This window comes from Suncus etruscus, chromosome 8 (assembly GCF_024139225.1).
Source record: "Suncus etruscus isolate mSunEtr1 chromosome 8, mSunEtr1.pri.cur, whole genome shotgun sequence".
Taxonomy (NCBI): domain Eukaryota; kingdom Metazoa; phylum Chordata; class Mammalia; order Eulipotyphla; family Soricidae; genus Suncus; species Suncus etruscus.
Genome location: NC_064855.1, coordinates 63,646,733 through 63,673,050, shown reverse-complemented (window position 1 = coordinate 63,673,050; position 26,318 = coordinate 63,646,733). Strand labels below are relative to the sequence as shown.

The 26,318-nt window shown below is 38.6% G+C and overlaps 1 protein-coding gene across 1 annotated transcript in view; it reads left to right on the top strand.

The window, feature by feature from the left end:
* LOC126015950 (guanylate cyclase soluble subunit beta-2-like) overlaps window positions 1-26,318 on the top strand; it is a 72,673-nt gene that overhangs the window by 37,872 nt on the left and 8,483 nt on the right. Inside the window, exons 4-14 of the mRNA XM_049778480.1 lie at window positions 486-585; window positions 1,836-2,020; window positions 2,612-2,723; window positions 4,031-4,134; window positions 5,505-5,721; window positions 9,222-9,542; window positions 12,384-12,532; window positions 13,021-13,167; window positions 17,434-17,588; window positions 21,018-21,169; window positions 23,176-23,271. Of these exons, the coding sequence (XP_049634437.1) occupies window positions 486-585; window positions 1,836-2,020; window positions 2,612-2,723; window positions 4,031-4,134; window positions 5,505-5,721; window positions 9,222-9,542; window positions 12,384-12,532; window positions 13,021-13,167; window positions 17,434-17,588; window positions 21,018-21,169; window positions 23,176-23,271 (1,738 nt within the window). The remainder of the gene's footprint in view (window positions 1-485; window positions 586-1,835; window positions 2,021-2,611; window positions 2,724-4,030; window positions 4,135-5,504; window positions 5,722-9,221; window positions 9,543-12,383; window positions 12,533-13,020; window positions 13,168-17,433; window positions 17,589-21,017; window positions 21,170-23,175; window positions 23,272-26,318) is intronic.

The following is a 26,318-nucleotide window of genomic DNA, read 5'->3' as shown; positions in this document are numbered from 1 at the left end:
TACTCCTGGCTATGCGCTCAGAAATTGCTCCTGGCTTGGGGACCATATGGGATGCCAGGGGATCGAACTGCCGTCTGTCCTAGGCTAGTGCGGGCAAGGCAGATATCTTACCACTTGTACCACTTCTCTGGCCCCATACTAGGCATAATTTCTGAGTGCAGAGTCAGGAGTAACCCCTAAGTGTCTCAGAGTGTGGCCCCCAAAATCCAAAAACAAAAAAAATGAAAAGTTTAATTTAAACAACTGTGTGCAGTGGTGGAATGTCTTTTTTTTTTTTTTTTTTTGGTTTTTGGGCCACACCCGGTGGTGCTCAGGGGTTACTCCTGGCTGTCTGCTCAGAAATAGCTCCTGGCAGGCATGGGGAACCATATGGGACACCAGGATTCGAACCAACCACCTTTGGTCCTGGATCGGCTGCTTGCAAGGCAAACGCCACAGCTGTACTATCTCTCCGGGTCCTAAAATGTCTTATTCTTTTTGACTAGGAGATGAATGCACCTTCATTTCGTGTGGAAAGAAGAGCAGATGGGGAGATGCTTCTCCATTACTACTCGGACAGAAGTGGTTTATGCCACATTGTACCAGGTAGAGGGTGCCTTATATTGTGAGATTCTTTGCAGTATTGAGCCTTTAGAATACAGTGGTGAAGACAGAATAGTTTTTTGGTTTTGTTTCAGCATATAAAATGATGTAGATTTTTACATAGTAATAACTCTGCTGTATTTTTTGTTTGTTTTTGGGACCACACCTGGTGACACTCAGGGGTTACTCCTGGTTATGCGCTCAGAAATTGCTCCTAGCTTGGGGGACCATATGGGACACAGGGGATCAAACCAGGTTCATATTGGGTCAGATGCATGCAAGGCAAACACCTTACCACTTCCCCACCGTTCCGGCCCCTCTGCTGTATTATTTTGCATAAACATTTTGCATTCACAGATACTGAAAAAGATGCATCCATCTTTTCACTTACTCCTTAAAACTATCAACTTTAAATGGCCAGGGAGGTAAATCCAGTGGTAAATATACCTAGTGTTTGCAAAGTCCTGAGTCTGATCTTGACATCACATGACTTCACAGACACCAGTGACCATAGTTTCTGTAAAATAAATCTTGCCAACTTTAGCAGCTGAATAGTATTTCTTGTTGCAATGTTTTCTGTTCTTGAACTGACACTGTTTTCTTTGCTGCTATTTTTACTTATTTTATATTTTCCTTTGCTGCTTTAAGTAGTGCTATGATGATTATCTTTAGGCCTGCTTCTCTTATATTTTATATTGGGATAAAATTCCAAATGAACACATCTTAAGAAAATCATAATTCTTTTATAACTGAATTTGACTTTATTTTGAAAGTTTACTTATTGAGTTGAATGCTTTTCTGAAATAAGTATATACATAGAAACTGAACTAGAAACAATACTAGTAGGAATATATTAAGTGTCTAGTAATATATTAACTTAGATATCTGCTGTTAAATCTATTTTTAATTTATTTAATATTCTTTATTTGGGGGCCACATCTGGCATTGCTCAGGGTCTCTTTGTTTGATGTTCAGGAGTTATTTCCCAAAATGTTCAGGGCATCATATGTTGCTGTGACTCAAACTGCATCCCCTGAATGTAAAACATGTGCTTAAGCCATTGAGTTATCTCTTTATACCCTTAAATTATTTTTTTATTTGATTGATCCATCATATGCTCTCTGTCTTGACACAAGGGTGGAGAATAATGAATATTCTCTGGAATATTCATCATAAGTTTTATCATGTAATTTCTTTTTTTGCTGAAACAACTGCTTTGCCAAACCTCACTAGTCAGTGTCTTTCTGCTGAAGGTATCATTGAAGCTGTGGCCAAAGACTTCTTTAACATAGATGTGACCATGGATATCCTTGACATGAGTAAAGAAGAGGAAAGGACTGGAAAGAAGGAGCACGTTGTGTTTCTAGTTGTACAGAAGCCTCACAGACAGATAAGAAAGGCAAACCCTAACACTCAAGACCTCGAGAAAGACCAAAAGGTATTTTGTTTGCTATCTTCATAAAAGTTTACCTTGATGGAGCTACCAATATTAGAATAATCACAGCATAGAACAAAATCAGCTAGACTATATAATGGTAGAATAAAGGCAGGGTCATATCAGAATTAGAGGCTTCTACCTTTTGTTTGCTTTGTTTTGGAGCCACACCCAGTTTCTGTTACCTTTGGCTATTTGTTGTTCCCTTACTATGTTTCTCCTTACTATGCTTCTTGTTATTTCACATATGAAAGAGGTCATTCTGTGTCTCTCACACGTCTCTCTCCTAACTAACTTCTCTTAGTATGACCCTCTCCATTTCCACCAGTGCCAAATTGCATGATTTCTTCTTTTCTTATAGTCAAGTAGAATTCCATTGTGAGATCTTAAGCACATCTTTGCTGTCTCCTTCAATAAAGAAGCAGTATGAGAATTAATTAGATTTAAAAAATCTTAATGCTTACAAACACTCTTGGTGTTTTTCTCATCTGAATCTCAGCAAATGAGTGTATGTGTGTGTATTCATGTACATATCTACAGTCACATGGTCAATCATATAACCAGAATAGCTACCTCTCTTCCTGTTGTCTGCAGGACATGAAGGCAGCCTTCCTTAGAATGAAGGAGAAATATTTGAGTGTCTCTCTTTTCCCTGTAAAGAAATCCCGATGGGAAATCGTGAGAAGTATCGTCATGTTTGGCAAAGGTGAGGGGACTCTGCTCCAGGCTGCTCTCAGAGCAGAATGATTGTGTGGTGACATCTTCTGTGAGGATGACAGGGCTGCTTTCTAAAGGCTTAGATTTGGCAGTCATTCACATTCAGGCATCAGACTGAGCTTGAGAGATAACACAAGTGGAAGTGCACATGCCTACCTAGTATGAGCAAGATTCCGAGTTCAGCCCTAGCACCATATGGCCCCCAAGCACTGCTGAATGTAGTCCTACTGGTACCATGAACACCAGATCACCAGACCATGCATCTTGGGGACTGATTCTAGGTCTTGTTCCTCAAGCTCTATTCGACATGATTCCTATTACAAAAACAAAATAACCAACATTAAACTGCTTTTCTTGTTCCCTTTTCTTTGTGCTGAGCAAGATGGAGACTGTCCCCCACGGGGAAGACAAGGACGAGTTCTTACACACTTTCCACAACTCCCCTTCAGATTCAAGGCTACGAGGCAAAGGATAATAACTTAGGTGCCCAACAGTTCAGAGTCACTGTATTTAGTACAGAAGACAGATGTGTGGTCTGTTCAGGAGGAGATGTACGATCACAGATAATGGTTCTGAAACTCTCACCAGAAAAATGAAAGTGCCCTCTTAAATGTGTCCCTGGTGGTGCTGAGCTAGTCTGTCTAACAGCACTTAAGTTTTGAGTCAAGACAAGGACCCATATTTAGGGAGCAAGAGCTAGGGCGCCCCCCTTCTGTCCCATGGGTCATAGCGACAGTCATTTGGTAGCTGAAAGGGCTGTATTTTGAGTCCAACAAGCCCTTGGCAAGCGAGTCAAATACTCAATTGACATCCTTTGTCTCAGAGATTTTCATATCAAAAAGGCTCCATTTCGAATCTCTAGCCCCTGCCAAAGAGGGCTGTTGGTTAAATTTTCATGTGCCACCCAAAACTGTCAGTCTAAAAAGCTCCATGGCAAATGTCCCTGACGCTGGGCTGGGCACACACGCTCTGCTCCACTGGCCCATTGTCTGGCTGTCACCTTCTCAATGCCGACTCTGTTTTCATGGCGAGACATACTCAATTGGCCCAGAAACTCTTTAGCAGCAGGCAGAAACTTGGCAGGGGCCAGGAGGGCTTCTCAACCTGGTAGCACGTTTTCTGTTTGTTTGAATTTGGATAAAGAATGGCTGTGGCCATCTGGAGACACTGAGAGCCTGTGATGCAGAGTGAGCACTGCTCTCTGCTCAGGAGCCTTTTCAGCTACTTTCCTGATCTGGCTCTGAGCCCATGGTGGTGGGAACTGCCTGTCAACAAGACTCTTTTCTCTTCATGCAGGGCACCTTGTGAACACCTTCTTGCCCATTTATCCTGAGCGGCTCTGGATTGAGGAGAAGACATTCTGCAATGCTTTTCCTTTCCACATTGTGTTTGATGAATCAGTAGGAGAATCCTTGCACTCATAGCTTAAATTGGGGTTTGGGAGGGAGAAATATTTAGGAGGGAGGAGACTTGTTTAAGGCTTGTGGGGATTAGAATTTAGCCCCGCATGACCTTGCCTTCCTTTTCTAAGTGGCTAGAATAGGAACCTTCCTGATGGGAAAGGTGCTTCAAAGGATTTACAAGAGTATCTAAGCATATAGCCCATATGGGGGTGGGGGGAGAAGTGACACTGAAATCAGTAATCAAATGATAAAAGAGAGCAGCCAGGAGCCATTTCAAGGTGGAATTTAATATGACACTGGGTGTCTGATAGCCACCCTGGATATCTCAGTGTCCCCAGACTGAGAGGTCTTTACCAACTCATGCTACTTTCTGTTGAGTGGGATTGTAACAATGAGCAAGTTTGGTCATGATCTGTTGTCTTAGGTAAGATATACAGTCACCAAATTGATTATGTACTTACTTGAGGGGCACCAAGCAAAATAATTTGGTCTTCAAAGTTGGTTAAGATACATTTTAATCATCTGCTATTTATTTGATTGCATGAATATGGTGAATCATCACCTACCTACCAATTAGTAACTCTACAGATTCTTTGACATTTGCTCCTTGAAAGTGTCATCTCTGTTTACAAAGAATAGATACAACAAGAAAATCCAACACCACTAAAATGTACCTATTTTTCTCTAGGGCCATGATGATGTTATTATTACTACTATTAACATTTTAAACTCTCATCTACTTTAATGTCATGTTGTGGTTGTTTTTTTGACACATCAGGCATAGACTAGCAGAAGATTCAATGTTACTGGTACTTATTTCATGTGCTCAGATTGATCTCTGTGGTCTGACAGAATCCCCTATTGGCTAGTGTGGCTAAGTAAGTATTCCTGGCTTGTGCTGGCTGTGAGCTTCTTCCATACAGGACACTCACTATTTCTTCATTCAGGTGTTCCCTGAGATTAGCGCAAAATATCTATCCACCTCTGTGATGAGCCCAGGACTGGACCACATATTTTTTTTTTAGGATTTTGAGAGAGAGATGGAGACAGAGACACAGAGAGAAACAGATACATCATTGTTCAGAACCAGGAAGGCTCAATGAACTCAACAGAGAGCTTTCTTTAGCCTCTCTCACTTGCTGATCTAAAAGATGTTTCTGAATATTTTGCACTATTCTTTTCTCATTTAAAGGTTAACTTCACAGTTTAAAAATGCCTATTTTTTACTTTCACGGTGTGTCTTTCCTCTCAGATCCCTTTCCTTCTTTAGTGAGTCCCAGAGTGTGGCTCAAATGTCGTCTGTAAGGGAACATCTGTGGTGCAGGTTGTTTTCTGCAACCTGCTTTACATCTCTTCTCTGTGGACAGCTAAGGATCAAGCAAGCTGGGGTGAATATCCAGAAGTATGTCCCAGGACTCCAAACACAGAAGATTCGACTTGATGAGTATTTCTCCATAGTTCATCCCCAAGTGACCTTTAACATTTTAAGCATCTGCAAATTCATCAACAGTCAATTTGTCCTGAAGACTAGAAGAGAAATGATGCCTGAAGCATGGAGGAACCAGCCCACGCTCAAACTTAGAGGTAGTAACTCCCCTTCCGTGGTGCGGTAGTTTGGGAGAATCTGGTCAGCAAGGGAAGAGGCAGATATCCAATCTCTTCCAAAATGTTTGATAAAAGTAAAGCAGAGATTATGCTGAGCAGTTGCTCTTTCTTGCCTTTTTTTTTTTTCAGTTGATTTGATTTGTAAACAATATTTTTACTTCCTCAATTATATCTGGTTTAGGCATAAATTTAATAGTAAGCATATGCTTATATAATTCTACTCCCCTTGATCAAAAATTTCAGAGTGCATAGGGTACTATTGGTGTTATTTTAATGTTTACCATTTAGATAGCAACAAGGTATTTTGACCTAGAGCTAACAGAGCACACACACTTTGGTTTGCTTTTGTTCCAGTTGTGGTACATTTTCTATAGGAGTTTGCCATTTTAACTCTGTTTGCACACACTGTTTTGTGGAGATAGGTGCTTTATTTTTGCTCAACCCTAGCAGTTAGAGAAATAACTACATTGAGACCTATCATAACAGTGTGAATGAATGAGGGAAGTAGAAAGCCTGTCTAGAGTACAGGTGGGGGTGGGGTGGGGAGGAGGGAGATTTGGGACATTGGTGATGGGAATGTTGCACTGGTGAGGTGGGGTGTTCTCTACATGACTGAAACCCAACTATAATCATGTTTTTAATCAAGGTGTTTAAATTAAGGTATTAATTTAAAAAATCCTCAGCACCATCTATCTCCAGAAATTTTTTCATCTTGAAAAACTGAAACTTAGCAACCATTAAACAACCTTCTGTTGGCTTTTCCTCAGTAACAATCACTATTTTCTCTTTTGTTTAAGAATTTGATGATCTTAGGTACTTTTATGAAGGCAATCATACAGTATTTGCACTTCTGTGATTAACCTTTTTTCGGGGGACTGTCACTGGGATAATTCCTGGCAGGGCTTGAGAGACCTTATGGGATGCTGGAGGTTGGCCATGTGCAAGGCAGAACCTTAACCAATGTCTTATGGCCCGTGGCCCTTTATGATTAACTTATTGCACTTACTATTCTTTAAGTTTTAGCAATGTTGCAACTTATATCAGACACTTTTTAAAGGATGAATTATTATTACATGATTATATTTATGTTATATATATATATATATATATAAATAGACCAGAATTTGCTTGGTTGCTTCTACTTTTTATTTCCACTATAAATAATGTTGCCATAAATATGTCTCCCAAAGTACTTCATTTTAGTATAAATACAGAAGTGAAATTACAGAGTCAAATGATATTCTATTTTTAGTTTATTTAGGGGTCACCATAATGCTGCATCATTTTAATTTTCCTCAATCATACCAAAGTTTCTCAATTACTCTACATCCTCATTAACACTTGATCCCTTCTAATATTTGGGAAAACAAAGTATTCTAATCTTGTGCTTTTTACTGAGTTTTATTTTAGGCCATTGATTTTGTCACATTGATTTTAGGCACAGAACTATGGTATTGTGTCAGGAAAATAGTTGTGTTCTGGGAAAACATGTGATGTGTACTATGGAGTGGTAGAACAAAACAATGGCCAATATAAGTACGTGAGCTCTATTTTTCATCTGGACTTAGTTTTTCAAGTACTTATTATTTCAGAAATGAGATTTGGAAAGTCAGTTTGAAGGCATATGTAGGATGGAGATTATAGTAAAACCATATCTGGAAGAATTGGTGGTGAAAATAGGTGAAAATAAGCTTTTATTTCACTTCATTGAACTGATTATTGGGGAACAGATTCATGAAATGATTATGGAAGAAACTAGTATAGGATACAAGCATTGACAGAATATATATTAGCCTTATTTTGGATAACTGGATGATAAAATTTGATTAATTGAGAAAACAGATGCCAACTTTCTGAGGGCAGAGACTTTTGTCACTTTGGGTCAGTGGTAAATTGCCAGTTAATAGTATGTCCATTTCCTAGTAGACCAAGTAATTTAGAGATGAAAGAATGAGCAAAGAGTGGTAGAATTGCAAAGGGGATTCAAGTTGAGTTAGTAAGCAAACATCTACATACAGATAATAAAAAGACTTTAAAGATAATTTAAAAATCATGTTTATGAGAATAAATTCTCATAATTATTCTAAAGGGCAATCTGCAATATATAGAAAATTCATATATGTGATCAAATTCTTTTATTTTTGCTGTTGTTTTTGGGCCACACCCGGTGACAGACACTCAGAAGTTACTCCTGGCTATGTGCTCAAAAATTGCTCCTAGCTCAGGGACCATATGGATGCTGGGGATCAAACCCAGGTCCATCCTGGGTCAGCTACTGTGCCAGGCAAATGCCCTACTTCTGTGCAATCGCTCGGCCCCAAAATAATCATATTATTTTTTAAATTTATTTTTTAAAAAATCTTTATTTAAGCACCATGATTACAAACATGTTTGTAGTTTCAGTCATAAGCAGAATACCCTCCTTCTCCAGTGCAACATTCCCACCACCAATGCCTCCCTCCTCCCTTACATATTCTTAATCTAATTTCCTGTAAGGACCGTATCCTTTAACAAAATGAACATGATTGTACTAATGGTTGTTCTTTTTTTTTTTTTTTGTAATCATGTTTTACCTAAATTTGACTTATTGAAATGCTGTTGCTAGAATAATAATATAATATACCTAATGATAGTTTATTAGCTAAATACTATTTGGTACAGTCAATTCAACTGACAAAAATTACACATATATAAATTTAATGCTATGGAAGAATAACAATATAAATTTTAAATAAAAATTTATATTACAATAATAAAATGCCTAATCCTTCCATTTAGGGGTAATATGCATGTGGCATGCATACAGATAATAGCTACTATTTTATTTCATTTTCTTTTATCACTTGTAGTAAATGTATACTGCTTGTATATAAGACAATAAGTTTATCTACTTTAAGATATTTTTAAAGAAATATATCTTATTTTTAAAGAGATATATATTTTAAAAAATATATATATTAATTCACCTTAATCTTGCATTGAAGAAGCAAGATTTCTCTGTTTTATTGTCAGCATAATATAGATGTAGTTATGGAATGTTAAAAGAGACTACTCAAACATTATCCTGAACATGTAAGGGCAACATGAACATGTAAGGAAAGAAGACAAAAACTAAAGGAAGTGGGAAAAAGTTGAGAGTGTCAAGAAAGTGCCTAAAAGCAAGATTCCAGAGAAAAGGGTCCATTTAACATCATCAAACAGCATGAGTGCTGAGTATAGACAACATGACAGAAAGGAACGGGAATAAGGAGTTTGGAGGCCAAGGCTGGGAGCCACCTCATTGTAAGAAAAATATCCACCCTGAAGAAGAGAAGCAGAGATGAGAATGCAGAGATAATGTAATAATCACATCCATAAAATGTGACTAAAACGGGGAGAGAAACTGTGTGGTGGCTAGAAAGTTGGGTGGGATCTTGTGAGCTATTCTTGTTTCCTGGTGGTAAAGAGTCACATAGTCTCCTTTCTCTCTGTGATGGAAGGTCAGATGATCTGGATGGAGTCTATGCGATGCATGATTTACATGTGCTCCCCCAAGCTCCGAAGCCTGCAGGAACTGGAGGAACGCAGGATGCACCTCTCTGACATAGCCCCCCATGACACCACCAGGGATCTCATCCTCCTGAACCAGCAGCGTCTGGCTGAGATAGAACTGTCCAATCAGCTGGAGAGGAAGAAGGAAGAGTTGCGCATCCTCTCCAAGCACTTGGCCATAGAAAAGAAAAAAACTGAGACCTTGCTTTATGCTATGTTGCCTGAACATGTGGCCAACCAGCTGAAAGAGGGTAAAAAAGTCGCTGCAGGTAGGCACTGCCTGTGCTTCCCAGGGATCTCTGAGCAGGAGGATTCTCTTCACCATACAGATCTAAGTTTGAATTCTGTCTCTGCTACTTGTTTAGCAACATGATCTTGTACTAATGTTTTAAGCTGCATATCTTTAGTTTTCTTTTTTCTAAACTGAGAAACATAAATATAATACGAGTAAAATGTTTACTAAGTTGCAACTGTATGCACATATGTCATAGTCTCTAAGATTTTCAAGTTGGGTCTTGATACTGGTCTCTGCATAGTACCAAGAATAGAGTTTTTCCATACATCTGGGAATTGTAGAATCACACAGACTAAATCATATGTGAAAGAGCCAGCTCTCTTTAGAGGAATGGATGCATGTTTATTTCTAGTCACTTTCCATTTGTCACAGGAACTGTGTACCAGACCCTTCCAGGGAACTTACTAAGGGCCAAAGTGTTTGCTTAGGCCATGAGGACCAAGAACTTGAGTTTAGCAGATATATACAGAATAAATTAATAAGGGTGGAGGTAGCCAAAGAAAATAGACTAATGTAAATTACAAAGCAATTATTGTGTGAGGGTCTGTGTTGATCATTTTACATCTGCTATTTTACTTAATTTTCTGAGTAGCTCTATAAGGCAGACATTATTATCCATAAGAGCTGAGCAAAGTTAGATTCATTTCATTTTGAGTAAACAGCAAGAAAGAAATTTTAATCTTATCAAACTCCAAAACTTTTACTTTGACACATAAGGTGCTGTAGAAGTAAGTGACAGAAAATGAATAGTCAGTACATGTCAAAAGAGAAGCAGGCATGGCAATTATGAGTTGCTCATTAAAAGTGTGTGGCACTGGGATTAGGCCAGTTGGTAAAATTTAAGAAAAAAAGGTACAAGAAGGAAAAGGCCTTTCTGGAGAAAGAAATACCAAAGCAAATATATGAAAAGTGAAAGTAAGTACTGGAGAATGATCCTTAGAATATGGGGGTAGAAGAAAAAGTGGTACTGGTGACATAGAGAGGGTGAGGCGATGATAAGTGATAAACCTAAATTACTTGAAAGAAAAAAAGTATCTTTTTAAAAAAAATTTAATGAGACTATTGTGAATTAAAAGTCCTTCATGGTTGGATTTCAAGCATAGTGAAAGTGAATTAGGGCCATTCCCATCACCAATGTTGACCTCCTGCTACCAAAGTTCCCTGTGTGCATCCCATACCTCCACCCTTAGCCCTCTGGCCTGCCAATGTAACAGGTCCATTTTAAGTTTATATTTTTATAGTTTGGGTCTCTTGATTCTATTGTCATTGACTTTAGCTTGGGTATTTAGTTATGACCTGATAAAAAAGTATCTTTTATTTTGGATTCTGTTTTTTGTTTTGTTTTGTTTTTGTTTTTGTTTTTGTTTTTTTGGTTCTTTGGACCACACCCAGTGATGCTCAGGGGTTACTTCTGGCTATGCACTCAGAAATCACTCCTAGCTTGGGGGACCATATGGGACACCGTGGGATCGAACCATGGTCCATCCTAGTCTAGCGCGGTCAAGGCAGACACCTTGCTGCTCAGTGCCACTGCTCTAGCCCTATCACAGAGTTTTTTTCCTGGTACTGTGATAACTAGCTTCATTAAAATGACTGTGAGTGCTGTGTAGAGAACACACAAGGGAAAAGCCACCCTAAATTCCACAAGTGCATTTAAAGATGGTATTGGGGAAATAAAAAGATGGTACTGGGCTCAGCAAAGATATCTGAGGTCTGGAAGGCTTCAGCTGGTGAGATGGGCCTATAGGAGTTAGTGACAGATGTGAGATTTTCAAAAGCAAAAGATGGGATGTTTTATTTTTAAGCAGAACAAGAATGGATAAACTTGAGGGAAGGATGGAAGGGAAGAAAGGTTAGTGTTAGAGCTGTTGAGGTAATTGTGCTTAGAATAAGGAAGACTGACTACCCAGGGGAGTTTTAACACAAGATTGTTTTTAAGATGGGGACATGAACATGGAGAGTGGGGAGAGTATAGAAACAAGAGGTCAAGGGGTGATAGAAACAGGCATGGATTCTTAAAGGCTGGAGTAATAGTATAGTGGGTAGGGCATTTGCCTTTCAAACACTGGGTTCAAACTCAGCATCCCATATGGTTCCTTGGGCTCCACCAGAAGTGATCTTTGAGTGCAGAGCCATGAGTAAGTCCTGAGTGCCTCTGGGTGTGACCCAAAAAACACAACAAAAAAGAAAGTTTTTCTTTTTATATGCCAAAGGAAGTATGTGTGTTTTCCTCCTAAAAGTCATGGAAATTGTAGAAGATTTGAGTTAGAGGAGGCAGCATCTAATTTAAACAGATGATTACTGTTCTACAGAAATCATTGTAAGAGCAATTTGTGTGGAAATTAAATGTGAGACAAGGTGACTTGGTACAGAGATAAAGGGAACCCACCACTTCATGAGGGCCAGTCTCTAGTAGCATGGAAACTGGGTATCCTATAGCCCAACATCTGCCTTGGCCCACTCCTAAGGACCTCTCTACAAGCCAGAGCCCAGTTTTGACATTACAGCTATCAGCATATCTCATTGAGTGCTTGTTTACACTTCAGTTTCCTTCACCAGACTGGGAGCTCCTCATGAGTAGGATTCCTATCTGTTTCATGTTATATGATTCCCTGGGCATGAGAGAGAGCTCACAGCAAGCACTCAGTAAATGTCTGTTGAGTAAATGATGAATCAAAACTGTTTAATAGCTTCTGGGTTTCTTTTCCCCAAGGCAAAGTCAGTTCTGGTTCAAGGGCACTTGAATCTAGAATGTATAGAATTGTTTATTATTTATTAGCCCTTCGTGGTCACTGACACCTGGTTCTTGTTGTAGGAGAATTTAAAACCTGCACAATACTTTTCAGTGATGTTGTGACATTTACTAACATCTGTGCAGCCTGTGAACCTATCCATATAGTGAATATGCTGAATTCAATGTACTCCAAGTTTGACAGATTAACCAGCGTCCATGATGTCTACAAAGTAAGCATGAATTACGGTGTAAGTCCCAGTTGCCTATTTCTTCTCTGGTCTGTGATTTGGTTTTAGTGGGAGTGGAATGAAGATGATAGCAAAGTAATTAAGAAATTTTAACATTTATTTTTTAACAATATTCAGTGCTAAAATGCCTGTGAATTGTAAGCATTATTTTCCCAGAGAACTGTTTTCTTATTCCTTAAGTTTTTTCATAAAGACTAATCTAAACCACATACAGATAATATATAGCCTTGTCTGTCTATCCCAGGAGATTCATCTTTTAGAGGACTTATTTTATTTTAACCATTTATTTATTTATTTTATCGATTAGAAAGGCCTACCAGCTCTTTCATGATTGGTTTCTGAATCACTTTCTTTTGATCTTGTCTCCTCATGCCTTCATATGCCCAGCTTTAATATAATTCTTTTGTCAAGTGAGAAAACTGAGTAATATATTTAGTGCATTGAGGAAACCCTTTTCTCTCCTCTCACAGGTAGAAACTATAGGAGATGCCTATATGGTGGTTGGAGGTGTTCCTGTGCCTATTGAAAGCCATGCTCTAAGAGTAGCTAACTTTGCCTTGGGGATGAGAATTTCTGCAAAAGAAGTGATAAATCCTGTTACTGGAGAACCCATCCAGGTACAGAGTAATTTGCTTAATACCAACCTCTCAGACACAGAAACCAGAACATTTTATATTGGTTCAGATAGTTGCTAGGTGTGTTAGTAATGACAGGCAATTTATCTTAACTCTTCTCTTTTATTTCATTTTATTTTACTTTTTGGTTTTTTTTGGGCCACACCCAGTGACACTCAGGGGTTACTCCTGGCAATGTGCTCAGAAATCGCTCCTGGTTCAGGGAACCATATGGGACACAGGGGATCCAACCCAGGTTCATCCTGGATCAGCTGCTTGCAAGGCAAATTCCCTACTGACGTGCTATCACTCCAGCCCCTAACTCTTCTCTTTTACTGCATGTGCTTCTGAGTACTAGAGTTATAATTGAGATTATTGCCCTAATTCTTTAAAGTCTTATTACCCAAATTCCCTCAATTTTTTGGGGGGGGCGGGCACACCTGGTGGCACTCATGGATTACTCTTGCTCTTCAATCAGAAGCTACTCCTGGCAGGCTTGGGGACCATTTGGGATGCTAGAGATTGAACCAGAGTCAACTATGTGCAAGGCAAAAGCACTACCTACTATGTTATTGTTCTAGCCCAAAATTATCTCAAGTTTTAAGGGAGACTTTGGAACTTTGGATCTTCATGTGATTTGCTGCAAGTTTTCTTTGTCCATAGTGTAGAGTTTATTTCTTCACTTATTTTGTAGTCTCAGTCCATCTCAGATGCCAGTTTATTGATACGTCCTGATTTTTGTTCACACATTTTCAACAAATGGGCCAGGCTTATTAAATAGTCAAATTTTCTTCACTTAGGAAAATTGTGTATACAACATGCTGTCTGACAGGTTCATATCTCAGGCTGTGGTGTGAAAGTGCCTCTAGCCAGCAGGCTAGCCACCAGGGTGCCATAAGATATTCAGAACAGTTTTCCTTCCACCATTATAACCATTAGCAAAGCCTTACTCACAGGAAGCTACTCTTCCAAGTTCAGTAGTTTGTTCACACTACAAGAGTGGGACAATTTTGGAGATGAAACTAAGTGTCCTCCTCCCTCTGTTCAGCAGTTCCCAACCATCCTGTGATGATTGTCTCTGTCTCTGCTTTTACACATTAAAATACCTTTCCATCTCCTGTCAGGTGTTCAAACTAAACTGAAGTGCTGGCTCAAAAAAATAAAGCCAATTATAATAAAAATGTGAATTTTCTAGATTATAACCTCCTGTAGAAGATACTGAGAAAGTATTCCACTCACCCTCACTACAACAATATAGAAGCTGAGAAACACTGCAGGGCTATGTTATTGTGCCTCTGTAATTTTGAGTAAAAGAAAGCTGTGAGTAACCATAACAACAGTAAGTCCATTACTTGGCCTATTCTAAACTCACAGATACATCTGTTTAATAAAATATCTCACGAAAGAATTAAATCAAGATGTGAGGCAAAGTAACATAGAGATAAGGTCAAATAAGAGTTAGTGTTTCTTTTTTTTTTTTTGGAGGGGTTTTGGGTCACACCCGGCGGTGCTCAGGGGTTACTCCTGACTGTCTGCTCAGAAATAGCTCCTGGCAGGCACGGGGGACCATATGGGACACCGGGATTCAAACCAACCACCTTTAGTCCTGGATTGGCTGCTTGCAAGGCAAACACCGCTGTGCTATCTCTCCGGGCCCAAGAGTTTCTATTAAAGAGCTCTCATGTAAGTTGCTGAAGAACAAAATATTTGAAAACCTGATATTGCGCAAATAGTATGCATGTAATACTTAGCAATAGAGATGGCAAACAATACTGCTGCAGTAAAAAAAACAACAACAATAAATTCCTAAAAATTCTTGTTATGAAGTTATGAAGAAGAAAACAGGAAAAGATGTGATCACATCTAAGATAAGAATAAAGATACCATAAAATATTCCCCAGAAACAACATATCATGTAGGTTTACTTAAGGAAAAGAACAGGAAACATTTTCTCTCTTAAGAGAATTGTGATGCTATTTCTACAGTTTTTAAACTTCTAATCATTGACTTTTTCTATTGTTTTGTTCATAATGTCTTCACATGTTGTTTTTACTTATATGGAGGGGGCCTATTATGCATGAAATAGCATTCCTAGGTACTTTACCTAGAGAAATAAATGAATAAATAAATATTATTCTAAGAAGAAGAATATCTGGTACTAAAGCCTAACTAAGTGTCTAAGCATGATTAGGATGTGGAAAGCTGCAAAAGAATAGTCAATAGTCATTTTTCCTTTTATGAAAAGGAAAAACAGAGAGATTCTACTTTTAAGAGAATACCCACAAATATGTTTACCCCTAGTTTAGCAGAAGTATTTTACTAGAGTTGCAAATAAAAAGGAGCTAGTCAAGAATTTATAGAATATTTAACTGGGACTGAAAAGCATCAGAATCTTTAGAAACCAAAATGTGCTGTCTTGATCCTTGTAGATGCAAATTTGTGCCAACCATTTTCCCCAGTACTTGGTAAAATTCTTAAATTATTCAGTTTAAGTTTGGGTCATTGAAAGAACCCCTCTGTGGTAGACTTGATCTTTACCAAGTGCACTGCAGCAACTCATTAAAGTCTGGAGGCAGAAGAAAATAATATAGAATAATGTCCCAAGACATAGAGCATCAGACCTCCCCCACCTCAAATTCCATGGGTAGCTATAAGGCATAAAGAGATGTTCTACATTTCAGTAAGTGCACAGTTTGGCTATAGAACGACATATTTTTGTATGAAGCCAAAGGAAATACTTAGAACTTTGCTGTTGCTCAAATCTGATATTCTGCTGGAGGAATGGACCAATACAGCTTTCATAGTATTCAAATTAGTGCAAGGAATCTAGCAAAAACACTAGAAAATACTTAGATACAACTCAAAGACAGATTAAATTTACTCAGCCTACACTCCAGCAATTTGATAGATGAGATAAGAACTTTATTGAGGGGTGAATATTATCTATTTAAATCTTTACTTTCACCCACAGCAGGGACACACAAATCATTAAAAATAAGATGCAAAAAAGAAATAAGAAAATATTATATGTATGATCAAGAGAGGAAATAGTTACTGAAGCAGAAAGCAATCAACAAAGGTGATGTAGTTTTCTCAGATAGCATACTTAAACTTTGCTAAGAATTTTAAAGGACCTATTAGAAATGGGGACCAATAAATTTGAACAGATGTGAAATATACACAACGGTATCTCTTCATCCTCATTTCTTTCCCTCTATTTTCTCTGTCTACCAAATGGAAACAAAAATTATGGTATTTGAAATAAATAAACATTTATGGACTTAAAAAGGATTGGACACAATAAAATAAGTGATCATGAGCAACAGAATTATATAAACTTTAATCAAAGAATTAATAGTAAAAATAATGAAACCAAATATCCTAGCTATGTCCTAGTATCATAGGACTAGAAGAAATATTTGAGGAAACAATAGTTGAGGCTTTTCCAACATTGTTGAAAGTTACCAACCTACATATCCAAGAGTTTAGCAAACTCAAACAAGATAAATACAAACACTTCTAGTGTTCAACCAAAAGTCCTACCCTGTACAAAAAGGCAATGAAAATAAATGTGAGACACAAATATTGTAAAGAAAGAAAAATATAAGACCAATAAAATGTACTAGAAATCTATAAAAACTATCACTTCTAGTAAGTGTATTTATCAGTGTCAGACACAGGACAGTACATAAAAACTAATTGAGAACACAATATATTTCTTTTTAAATAATTTTAGTTGTGACCAAAGTGAATTACAAATCTTTTGCAGTAATATTTTAGGTACATAATTACAATGAATCAGGGGCATTCCAACCACCAGTGTAGTCCTCCCTCCACCCCTGTTCCCAGCATGCATCCCCTAATCCCCTTCTTTGTCCCCCAGGCTGCTAGTATAAGTGGTCCCCTCTGTGTCTAGCTTGTTGTAGATTGGGTATTGATTCTGTTGTCGCTGGTTTTGGATTTTGTGTTTAAGTATGGTCTTTTTTTTATTTCTACTCAATGAGAGCACAATAGATTTTAAAGAAAGAAAAAAGCTTTAAACAGACTATCTGATCCAGTTTTAAGTATTATAAATAATAATTGGAGTAATTGCAACATAATTTAAAGAATCATTTAAGCTGACACTAGGTGGATGTAGAGTTGTCACACAGTATGCCTGAAACTCTTCTATTAAATCAAGGTAAATATTGTAAATCAAGGTAACTAAACAAAAATTGAAAAGAAAAGATAAAACAAGAATCTATTTTTATTGAGTTTCTGTCTATTCAGATCAGAGTGGGAATCCACACAGGACCTGTTTTAGCTGGTGTCGTGGGAGACAAGATGCCACGTTACTGCTTGTTTGGTGATACTGTGAACACAGCTTCGAGGATGGAAAGTCATGGTCTCCCTGATAAAGTGCACCTCAGCCCTACAGCTTACAGGTAAGTCGTTCATTTATTCATTGTTACTATCATCTTTGCTTTGCCCCATCTCAACACAAAGTACCTAATAGCTATGGGATGGAGGGAGAAGAAAGAGAATGATCAGAAAGAAATCCATGTGTTTTCCTTGTCACACAAAAAACGTCACAAAACAATGTTATAAAATAGGTTTTATTCTTAGGAAGCATATAACCTAGTGCAAATTATATAGCAAGTGGCAAAATCCTCTTGGTTAATTTTTTTTTTAATTTTATTTTGATCATAGTGGCTTACATATTGTTGACAATGATATTTTAGGTACATATTTATATAAAATCAGGGGGGATTCCCATCACCAAATTGTCCTCCCTACACCTCCGTTTTTGTCCTACCACCCATATCCTCTTCCCTCACCCCCAGGGTAGCTAGGATATGTGGTCTCCTCTGTATCTAGCCTACTGCATAGTAGTCTTGCACCTGTTTGGTCCTGGTGTCTCCCTTGTTTCCCCCTCTAATTGGGGGGGCAGGACTAGCTATTTCAAGTTACGTGGTTTTGTTTGAAGGAGAGAAAAGTAATAAACTGGGGTAAAAGTCTAATACGCCGAAAATAAGCGGAATTCTTCCAGAGGCTCTCAACATCGGTTTGAGAAATGAAGGAGAGAAAAAAGGTGAAACATTCCACCAGTACAAAAAGAAGTGTCAAATATCCCGTGAGGACTCCAACAATAAACACAAGCACCAAAAAAAAAAAAAACACAAAACAAAACAAGCAAACAAACAAACAAAAAAATGCCATGGTCTTGATATAGGGAACATGGCATAGCATACAAAGGAAGAACAGAAAGGAAGAGAAAGAATAAGTATAACTGGGGACAACTTCAATTATCACACCCAAACAGAGAAATTGACCAAAAATAGATGGGTAAATAAAAATAATAATAATAAATGAAAATAAAATAATATATATATATAAAAAATAATGTTTTGTGCTTTTTGTTTTTTCCCTCCTGCCCAGGCACAGTAAATATTGGGGTCATTCGAAAAGGAATTCACTTGGCCTAAGAGATATGGGGTTTCTCCGCCCTTGGAGTGTATTGTCATGGGATCAACTATAGACTCTGTTCAGGATCATTTACTCTCCTGGTGGTGCTTTTGTGGTGTTTGTAAGACCTCTGCTCTGTCCTGGGTGATACTATCAGGCCTCTGTTTCTAGGGATCTCAGTATCTGCACAGATCCTGCGGTGGGAGTTATGATGAAGTCAGTCTTTGTGGTTCTATGCTAGGGTATTGTGAGTAAAAAAACCACATGATCAAAGCACATGTGTAAAATAGGTGCAAAGAACTAAAATCAAATTAGGTTTGAAGTTGAAAATAAGAGGCAGAAAGAGCTGAGAGCTGTGTGCATCTTCATGAAGGGAAAAGGACTATACTCTCAGTGAGCAAGAGGGAGGCAAAGAAGTATGACATCAGAGACAATGCAAAATCATAGTGATACTTGACAGAGACTATACTAGTGACCTTGTAAGAACAGATTTGAAAACATGGTATGGGCAAGAAAAAACCTTTGGGAGTTTGATTTAAACTTAAAAAATTAAGTGAAAATGTGGAATGAAGTAAAATTAGTTAAATCTAGTAACAGCTAGAAAAGGGGGATGAGATGGAGGGAGGAGCCTTGAATGTCTCCCTGTCTCACTTCTCATTGACTAGAAAGTGAACCTCATCAGAACAAGGGTGAAGGATTCCAATGCACAGGGGGAAGATGTTCAAGCTGGGACATTTTAAATTCAAAAGAAGTGTGCAGCCTCTAGGTAGAGGTGTCCTTAAATGCATGAATAAAATTTAGATAAAATTGTTGGTTAGAGATATAGACTTGGAATAAACAATACAGAAAAACAAAATAGCAGGAATTAAAGTCATATGGTTTGTTGAGGTTATGTCAGGAAGGGTGAGGAGTGAGAATGATGGAAATATAATGAAATACCGAATAGAACTTGTATTTCAGTGGTAAATGGAACTAAAGAGTCTACATAAGAGGCAGAGAAATAGTCAAGAATTCATCTGAGAGTGCCTTTGTGGTTATATTTGGGAAAGAGGAATTGAATAAAAATGTCAAACATCATTAAGAGAAACTGAAAATCAAGAGGTTTAGGGGAAGGTTATCCAAAGTAATTTTGATAGAATGAATTATTAGATACTGGATTATGGATTGAAAGATAAAAGTAAGAATATATGTGGTATTGAATCAGAAAACAGTCAAGTTATAACTTGCTACTTTGAATGAGAATAGACCTTTGAGTGCTAGTAGAAGGAGAGGCTAAAATGGAGTGGAAGTTGAGAATAAAATATGGAGCCAGTCCATGAGGAGTGGGAAGAGAATAAAGGAGGGGTGACCATGCACAAGAACCTCACCTTCTGATAGGAGGAGAGAGATGGGGGCATTAGTGGTAGGAAGGTTGCACTGATGAAGGGGGGGTGTTCTTTTCTGTAACTAAACTCCAACTACAAACATGTTTGTAATCATGGTGCTTAAATATATTTTAAAAAAAGAACCTCACCTTCTGATATTTGGGGAAAGAGTGTGTGTGCGCATTCAGTGGGGTGGGCAGGAGAGTATTAGAGTCTTGCCTGTAATGCTATAGTTTTTGTAGATGAGGCAAATCAAGCAGGAGTCACAGTGAGTAGCTTGAAAGTAAAAGGACAATGTATATTCACTGAGAGCTAGGAGCCAGGAGGAGTGAGGTGAAGGTTTGAAATCTCTGTGAAAATGCCCAAGGACAAGGGGGAGATTGATGAGTGCTAGACCCAGCTGTGTTGGTGTTCTTAAATTGTTCTTAAATTTGAAACATTGCTGTCTGCTAGATTCTGTGTTTTCACTCCAGCCTCTCCTAGTAGGCAGTAAACAAATGGCCAATTAGTAAATGGGTAAACATTTCACAATTCTCTCATAGCTCTGTTCTTTTTCTTGTCCCATCCTATACTCCTTGTCTGGTTCCTTGGCAGTCAAAACTGGGAAACAGCAAGTGTTTAGATGAGTCTGACAACAATGTTGAGACATATTAGATGATTGGAAGATGGGGAGGAGTTCCTATTTCCAATAAAAATCATGCAGTGATGTGCACACATGGGCACAGAGCATGTGGTTATAGAAACAGCAGGACTCCTGGGATGAGTAAGGAGTGCTGGAAGGAGAAAGGCCACTAATAGTTTCATGAGGATTTGGTGGCTCCATTGGGCTCTCCCACAGTCTTTGGTACACTGTTCACCATGTCAGAACTCATACCCTCCTCTTTCCACCTGCCTCTCTGCTCCTCTAAGCAGGCTGTAGTGTTGCTGGGAGGCCCCTTCTTTCCTTGGGTCTGCTTTCTTTTCCCACCCTCCCTTCTCAATGTAGAGAATTCTTGCCTTACAGACCTGTAATGTTTATTTTGGTTCATTTTCTTCTTCATACAGTGCCCTGGAAAATCAAGGGTTTGAAATCATTGAGAGAGGTGAAATTGAAGTGAAAGGGAAAGGAAAAATGACCACGTACTTTCTGATTCAGAACCTGAATGCCTCTGAAGATGAGATCATGGGCCGAGCACCATCTGCGCTGGATGATAAGGGTTAGCAGAGTGGCTTGTTCTAATCTAAAAGCTGAACTACGTTTTCCTCCAATAGTTTGGACCGTGTTTGATGGGATCCTTGGTTGCAGGTTCAGTGCTGGAGTCCTCTTCATGCATCATCAAGTGACTACCTCCCATTCTAGCTGCCAGAAAATTCCTCTTACAGTGTTAAGTCATGCCCAGGGCTAAAGTCAAGATAGAGGACTCCTCTAGTACTTGCTTTCAAGGTTCTTTCCTGCGCAAGAGAGGGACTTTTTCTTCTCCCACTGGCCTCTTCTGCTGCTGGGGGAAGTTTTCTAGTAGTCCTCTGCTAGTCAAATTTCAGGGGCTTTCAATAGGCTCTTCTCTCACACTGAAACTAGCCACTTTCTTCATGTTCTACTGTTTTCCCAAGCTGGGATGCTGGACAAACCTATCCACAACCCATCCCCAGTAGTGAGAGGGAGTTTAAGGTCCCACAACTATGCTGAGTCAGAGAGGAATTGTTCTTTGGCCTAGGATGCTTTCTTTCTTTTCTTTCTTCTCTTTCTTTCTTTCTTTCTCTTCTTTTTGTCTTTCTTTCTTTCTCTCTCTTTCTCCCTCTCTTTTTTTCTTTTTCTTTCTCTCTTTCTTCTTTCTTTCTTCCTTTCTTCTTCCTTCCTTGCTTCTTCTTTCTTTCTTTCTTCCTTCCTTCCTTCCTTCCTTCCTTCCTTCCTTCCTTCCTTCCTTCCTTCCTTCCTTCCTTCCTTCCTTCCTTCCTTCCTTCCTTCCTTCTTTCTTTCTTTCTTTTTTTTTTGTGGGTCACACCTGGCAGTGCACAGGGGTTACTCCTGGCTCTATGCTCAGAAATCGCTACTGGCAGGTTCGGGGACCATATGGGATGCCGGGATTTGAACAACCGACCTTCTACGTGCAAGGCAAAAGCCTTACCACCATGCTATCTCTCCGGCCCCTGCCTAGGATGCTTTCAAAAGCTGCAATGGAGGTCAAGAAGCTTAAACAAGATGAAACACAAGCTTTTCATGTAGGAAGCTCTGAGTGCAATCCCTGCATCTCACTGCTCTCACAAGATCTTTTGGTGTAGTCCTATGAAAATTTTACTGGAGTGGTCCCCAGCATCTTTGGTCCAGAGTATCAGTGTTGGCCAGATAATTGAATATCACAGAACATGGTCCCTATCATCCTTGCCCAGCGTCATTTGGGAGGCCCCTTTCAAAGAAGCAGTAACTGACACCTACACTAATTCTCCCTCAGGAGCAAGATGGGTCTCCTCCACTCCTTAACCTTCTCTTCCTGATTCATGCTCACCAAAGGACAGAGTTGTATTTAGGAGGCATCCCAGAGATCAACTGACTTCATCCCTATAGGTCTCAGTACCAAGCTGCTTGTGCCTCATAGGGAGAACTCAAGGTGCTTTTTGTCTAGCCTTTGCCCTTTTCCTCAGGTTTCCTGACAGGGTGATGGCACACAGCATGTGGCTAAGGACCAGCTGACTAGATAGGAGGGCAGAGGAAGAAAGGAGACAGGTCACAGGGGTTGGAGGACCTTCTCCAAGTATTCAAATGGCTGGAGAGAGACTCAACTTATCTGTGCAGATGGGCTTAACTCCCAGCACAGACATGAAATGAAGCGAATATGCAGGCAGTGGTGAGTGCTAAGATTTGGGTGGCAGCCATTCAGGGGGTGGGGCTGCCTTATCCTGCCCTCCTGGGTGACAGCATCCAATTTGAGAGGAAAATACTTGGAAGTGAAAGCCACAGGAAAAGGGGACATTTGGAAGAGTGCACTTGCGAATTATTCTCCCTTTCCCTCCTGAGTTCTCCAAAGCAGGCACATTTGCATTTTCTCTAGGTAATGTGCACATGACCTCTGAGCTCTGGTAGGGAACATGTTCTCCAAATAAGGGGAACTTATAAAATAGCTAAAGGCTGTGGGGTTCAGAGGTCCCTCAAAATACCTCAGGTATGCTGTAGAAAGCCTGCAGGCACATCCTCCTTACTCTTCCACCTCCTTCTATTTATTTGCAGAAGCCAGTGCAGAGGGAGGTCAGAGGGCCAAGACTGTGGCTATCATGAGGTACGCAGATAACAAGGAGCTGCTCCCGAAGAGGGTGGCTGCAGATGGTGAGTGCTGCTTCACAGAAATAAGTGGGGTTGCACAGAGACAGGGTTTGTAGGGCATAAGGAAACCCAGACAGGCAGGTCCAATTCAGGTGTCATGTCGGCTCCATTGTTGCTCCATGGTCTTTTTTTATTTCAATCCTTCCTCAAATCGTCCACCGTCTTTCCCACTTCCAAGTATTCATGTCAAGGAATCTTTAATACCTGAAAAATTTCATTTTTTTTACATGTTCACAAAATTAAGCTTCTTTGGACATTGTACCCTTTACATAGTGTCGGTAAGGAGTGCTGTTCAGTGCTGGAGAGCATAAGCTACCATTTTTTTCTCATTTGGATTCAGTTTAAATGAATTCTTAGATTTTGGGACATGAGAAGTTCAGAGAGAATTTTCCACCATTCTTCAGATATGAGCTTACTCTTGACAACCCTAAAATTGTATGTCTTACTGACAATATCTGGACACATTGCTCCATCACATCTATGCTGCAGTACCCCTTAATTAATTAATTAATTTTCTTAATTTATAATATAATAAAGTCTTACAATGGTGGTTTTCTAAACAATGGAGTATGTCTGCAACCATTCATAGCACTTAAATCATTTTTGATCTACAAGACTTTCTAAATTGCTTTTAATTCTTTTCCAGGTTAGTTTGCTCAAAGATTATTTATGTTTTTCAATTATATTATAGATGAAGTTTTAAATTATCATTCTAAATAATAATACTCTAAAACCAGAAAGTTCAGATAAGCCCAAAGCATATGTAGCTGCAGAGACTACAATAATTCTTCCCGGCTCAAGTGCTTGTGGGTGTGTATGAGATACCAAGGATCTACTCTTTCTTACTGAAAAGGGGATTGTCACATACTGTCTTGTCACTTCATATATCATACACTTATTATCTTTGAAATCTTTTTATTATATTTTAAAAAAGAAGAGAAAAGTTTAAAAGAGATATCATGCATTTTGACCAGGTCCAATGGTCTCTCTAGGTTTTGTGCTGTTATCTACCCAAAGCTAGATTTTATTGTATCAAATAAAAACCCCAACTATCATGTCATTCTGTAAATCTTGAAGTTGCCTCTGTTTTCTAAGAATAACCTAAAATTACAGTTGAATTGAACTAGATGATTTCAGAAGTCTTTTAGTAGTGCAAAAGATGTGCAATTTTCAATTAATCAGAGAACTTAATTAACCAGAACATTACATTTCCCAACTGTTCCCAATAATGAGCATTAACTGTAGCAAAGTGATGGTACAAATAGTACTCAGGGTTGTGAGCAATGGTCTTTGGGGAGCTAAAGATGATAAATGAGAATTCATCTCAAGTAAACAAAGAAATTCTTCCACCATCTGGACTGTGAAATTGGATTGAACTAACTTGTCTACTGTGGTGTGTGTGTGTGTGTGTGTGTGTGTGTCTGTGTGTCTGTGTGTCTGTGTCTGTGTGTGTGTCTGTGTCTGTGTGTGTGTCTGTGTCTGTGTGTCTGTGCACACATGCATGTGTGTAGGAATTCCAGGAGAGTCTTACAATTTTGTGTTCATCAGGTCTTGTTTGAATTGTTTGGCAGTCTCAGTTCAAATTGAAGGAGTCATGTTTTGTCTGCCCTGCTTTCAACAGGCTGTCTTGGTTCTTTTCCCATCAATTCCCACCTGTCATCTTTTTTTCCCTGTTGAGCAAGAAAGTCTTCCCAAGAATAGAAAGGGGAAAAAGAAAAATAAAAGTGCAAGAGAAATGGGCAATAGTAATGGAAGAGAAACACAACTAAGACACAAGCAAGAACATGAAAAATACCCACATTAAAAGAGAAACTGATGTGCTCTGAGGGCTGAGAACAAATCAGAAATGAAAAGCCTAGTTGAAATTTGGGGAAGAAATTAGAATAAAGAAAATTGTAAACAAAACAAAACAAACAAACATCAAGCCAAAGGGAGACAGAGAGGTCTTTAAATTATTATTTATTTTTTCATAAATTTCCAAAATGTTTGTGGAAGATTAGGCTGGAAAATCCTAAACCTGTTTAGAAGCAGCACATTTTGAATGGTGTATGACTATTGACAGCAAAAGGAATATTTTTTTGCTGTATTCTTTCTTATTCTATCAAATTCAACCTCTTTTTTTATGTTTTAATTTTTGTTAAGCTAATCCCTACTTAAGGTACAATCACAAGAACACAAAATGAGGAAGTTCTGGGATAATAATACTATTTAGGGAAATTTTTTTCTCGGAAGTTCTTATTTTATTTCTATTAGTTCAGGGGGAAACAGGCTGTTCAGTAATCCTTATACATCTGGAGAAACAGAGGCACAGAAAAACATTGAGGAGAATTCAGTCACCACTCCTTAAGTTCATGAGCAATGATAAACCTGAAGGAAAGTTCTGTCTCTAATTAATTTTTAATTAATATCTTTATTTAAGCATTATGATTACAAACATGTTTGTAGTTAGGTTTCAGTTATAAAAAAAATCAACTCCCCTTCACCAGTGCAACATTCCCATCATCAATGTTCCCCATTTGCTATAATATCCAATTGATCAAACATTTCAAATTGTCCTTATCGTTTATCAGACATGTTTCCATTTCTGAGTTTAGTTTTTTAAATATACTTCCCTGTTTTCTTCCATTTGCTATTGCAGACATGTTTGATTATGGCGCCCCAACTGTTGGTTGGGTTGCTCTCCAGGGTCTGCATAAGTTCGTTGTGGTGCTTGTATACAGTTGGCTACATGTTGGAGACTGAACATTGCTGTAGGCAGCCAGGGGCTGGGAAGCAGACAGCAGAACCTTGGAAGCAGAGCTTGGAGAATTCAGGCAATAATGGGGATCAAACTCAAGACCTTGTGTTTTTCAGGCAGCTTTCTCCTAAGTCATGCTTATGCTTTCTAATTCCCTTGAAAATTATAATAGTGCTTTCACCCTAAAGAAAAACAGTACTGCATAAACTTTGCAATTCAAAATGGTAGGGTATATGTATTTGAAATAATAAAGCTAATTGAGAATTAGCAAAAATTAGCAACTGCAAAGAAGAAAATAAAAACTCTAGACATT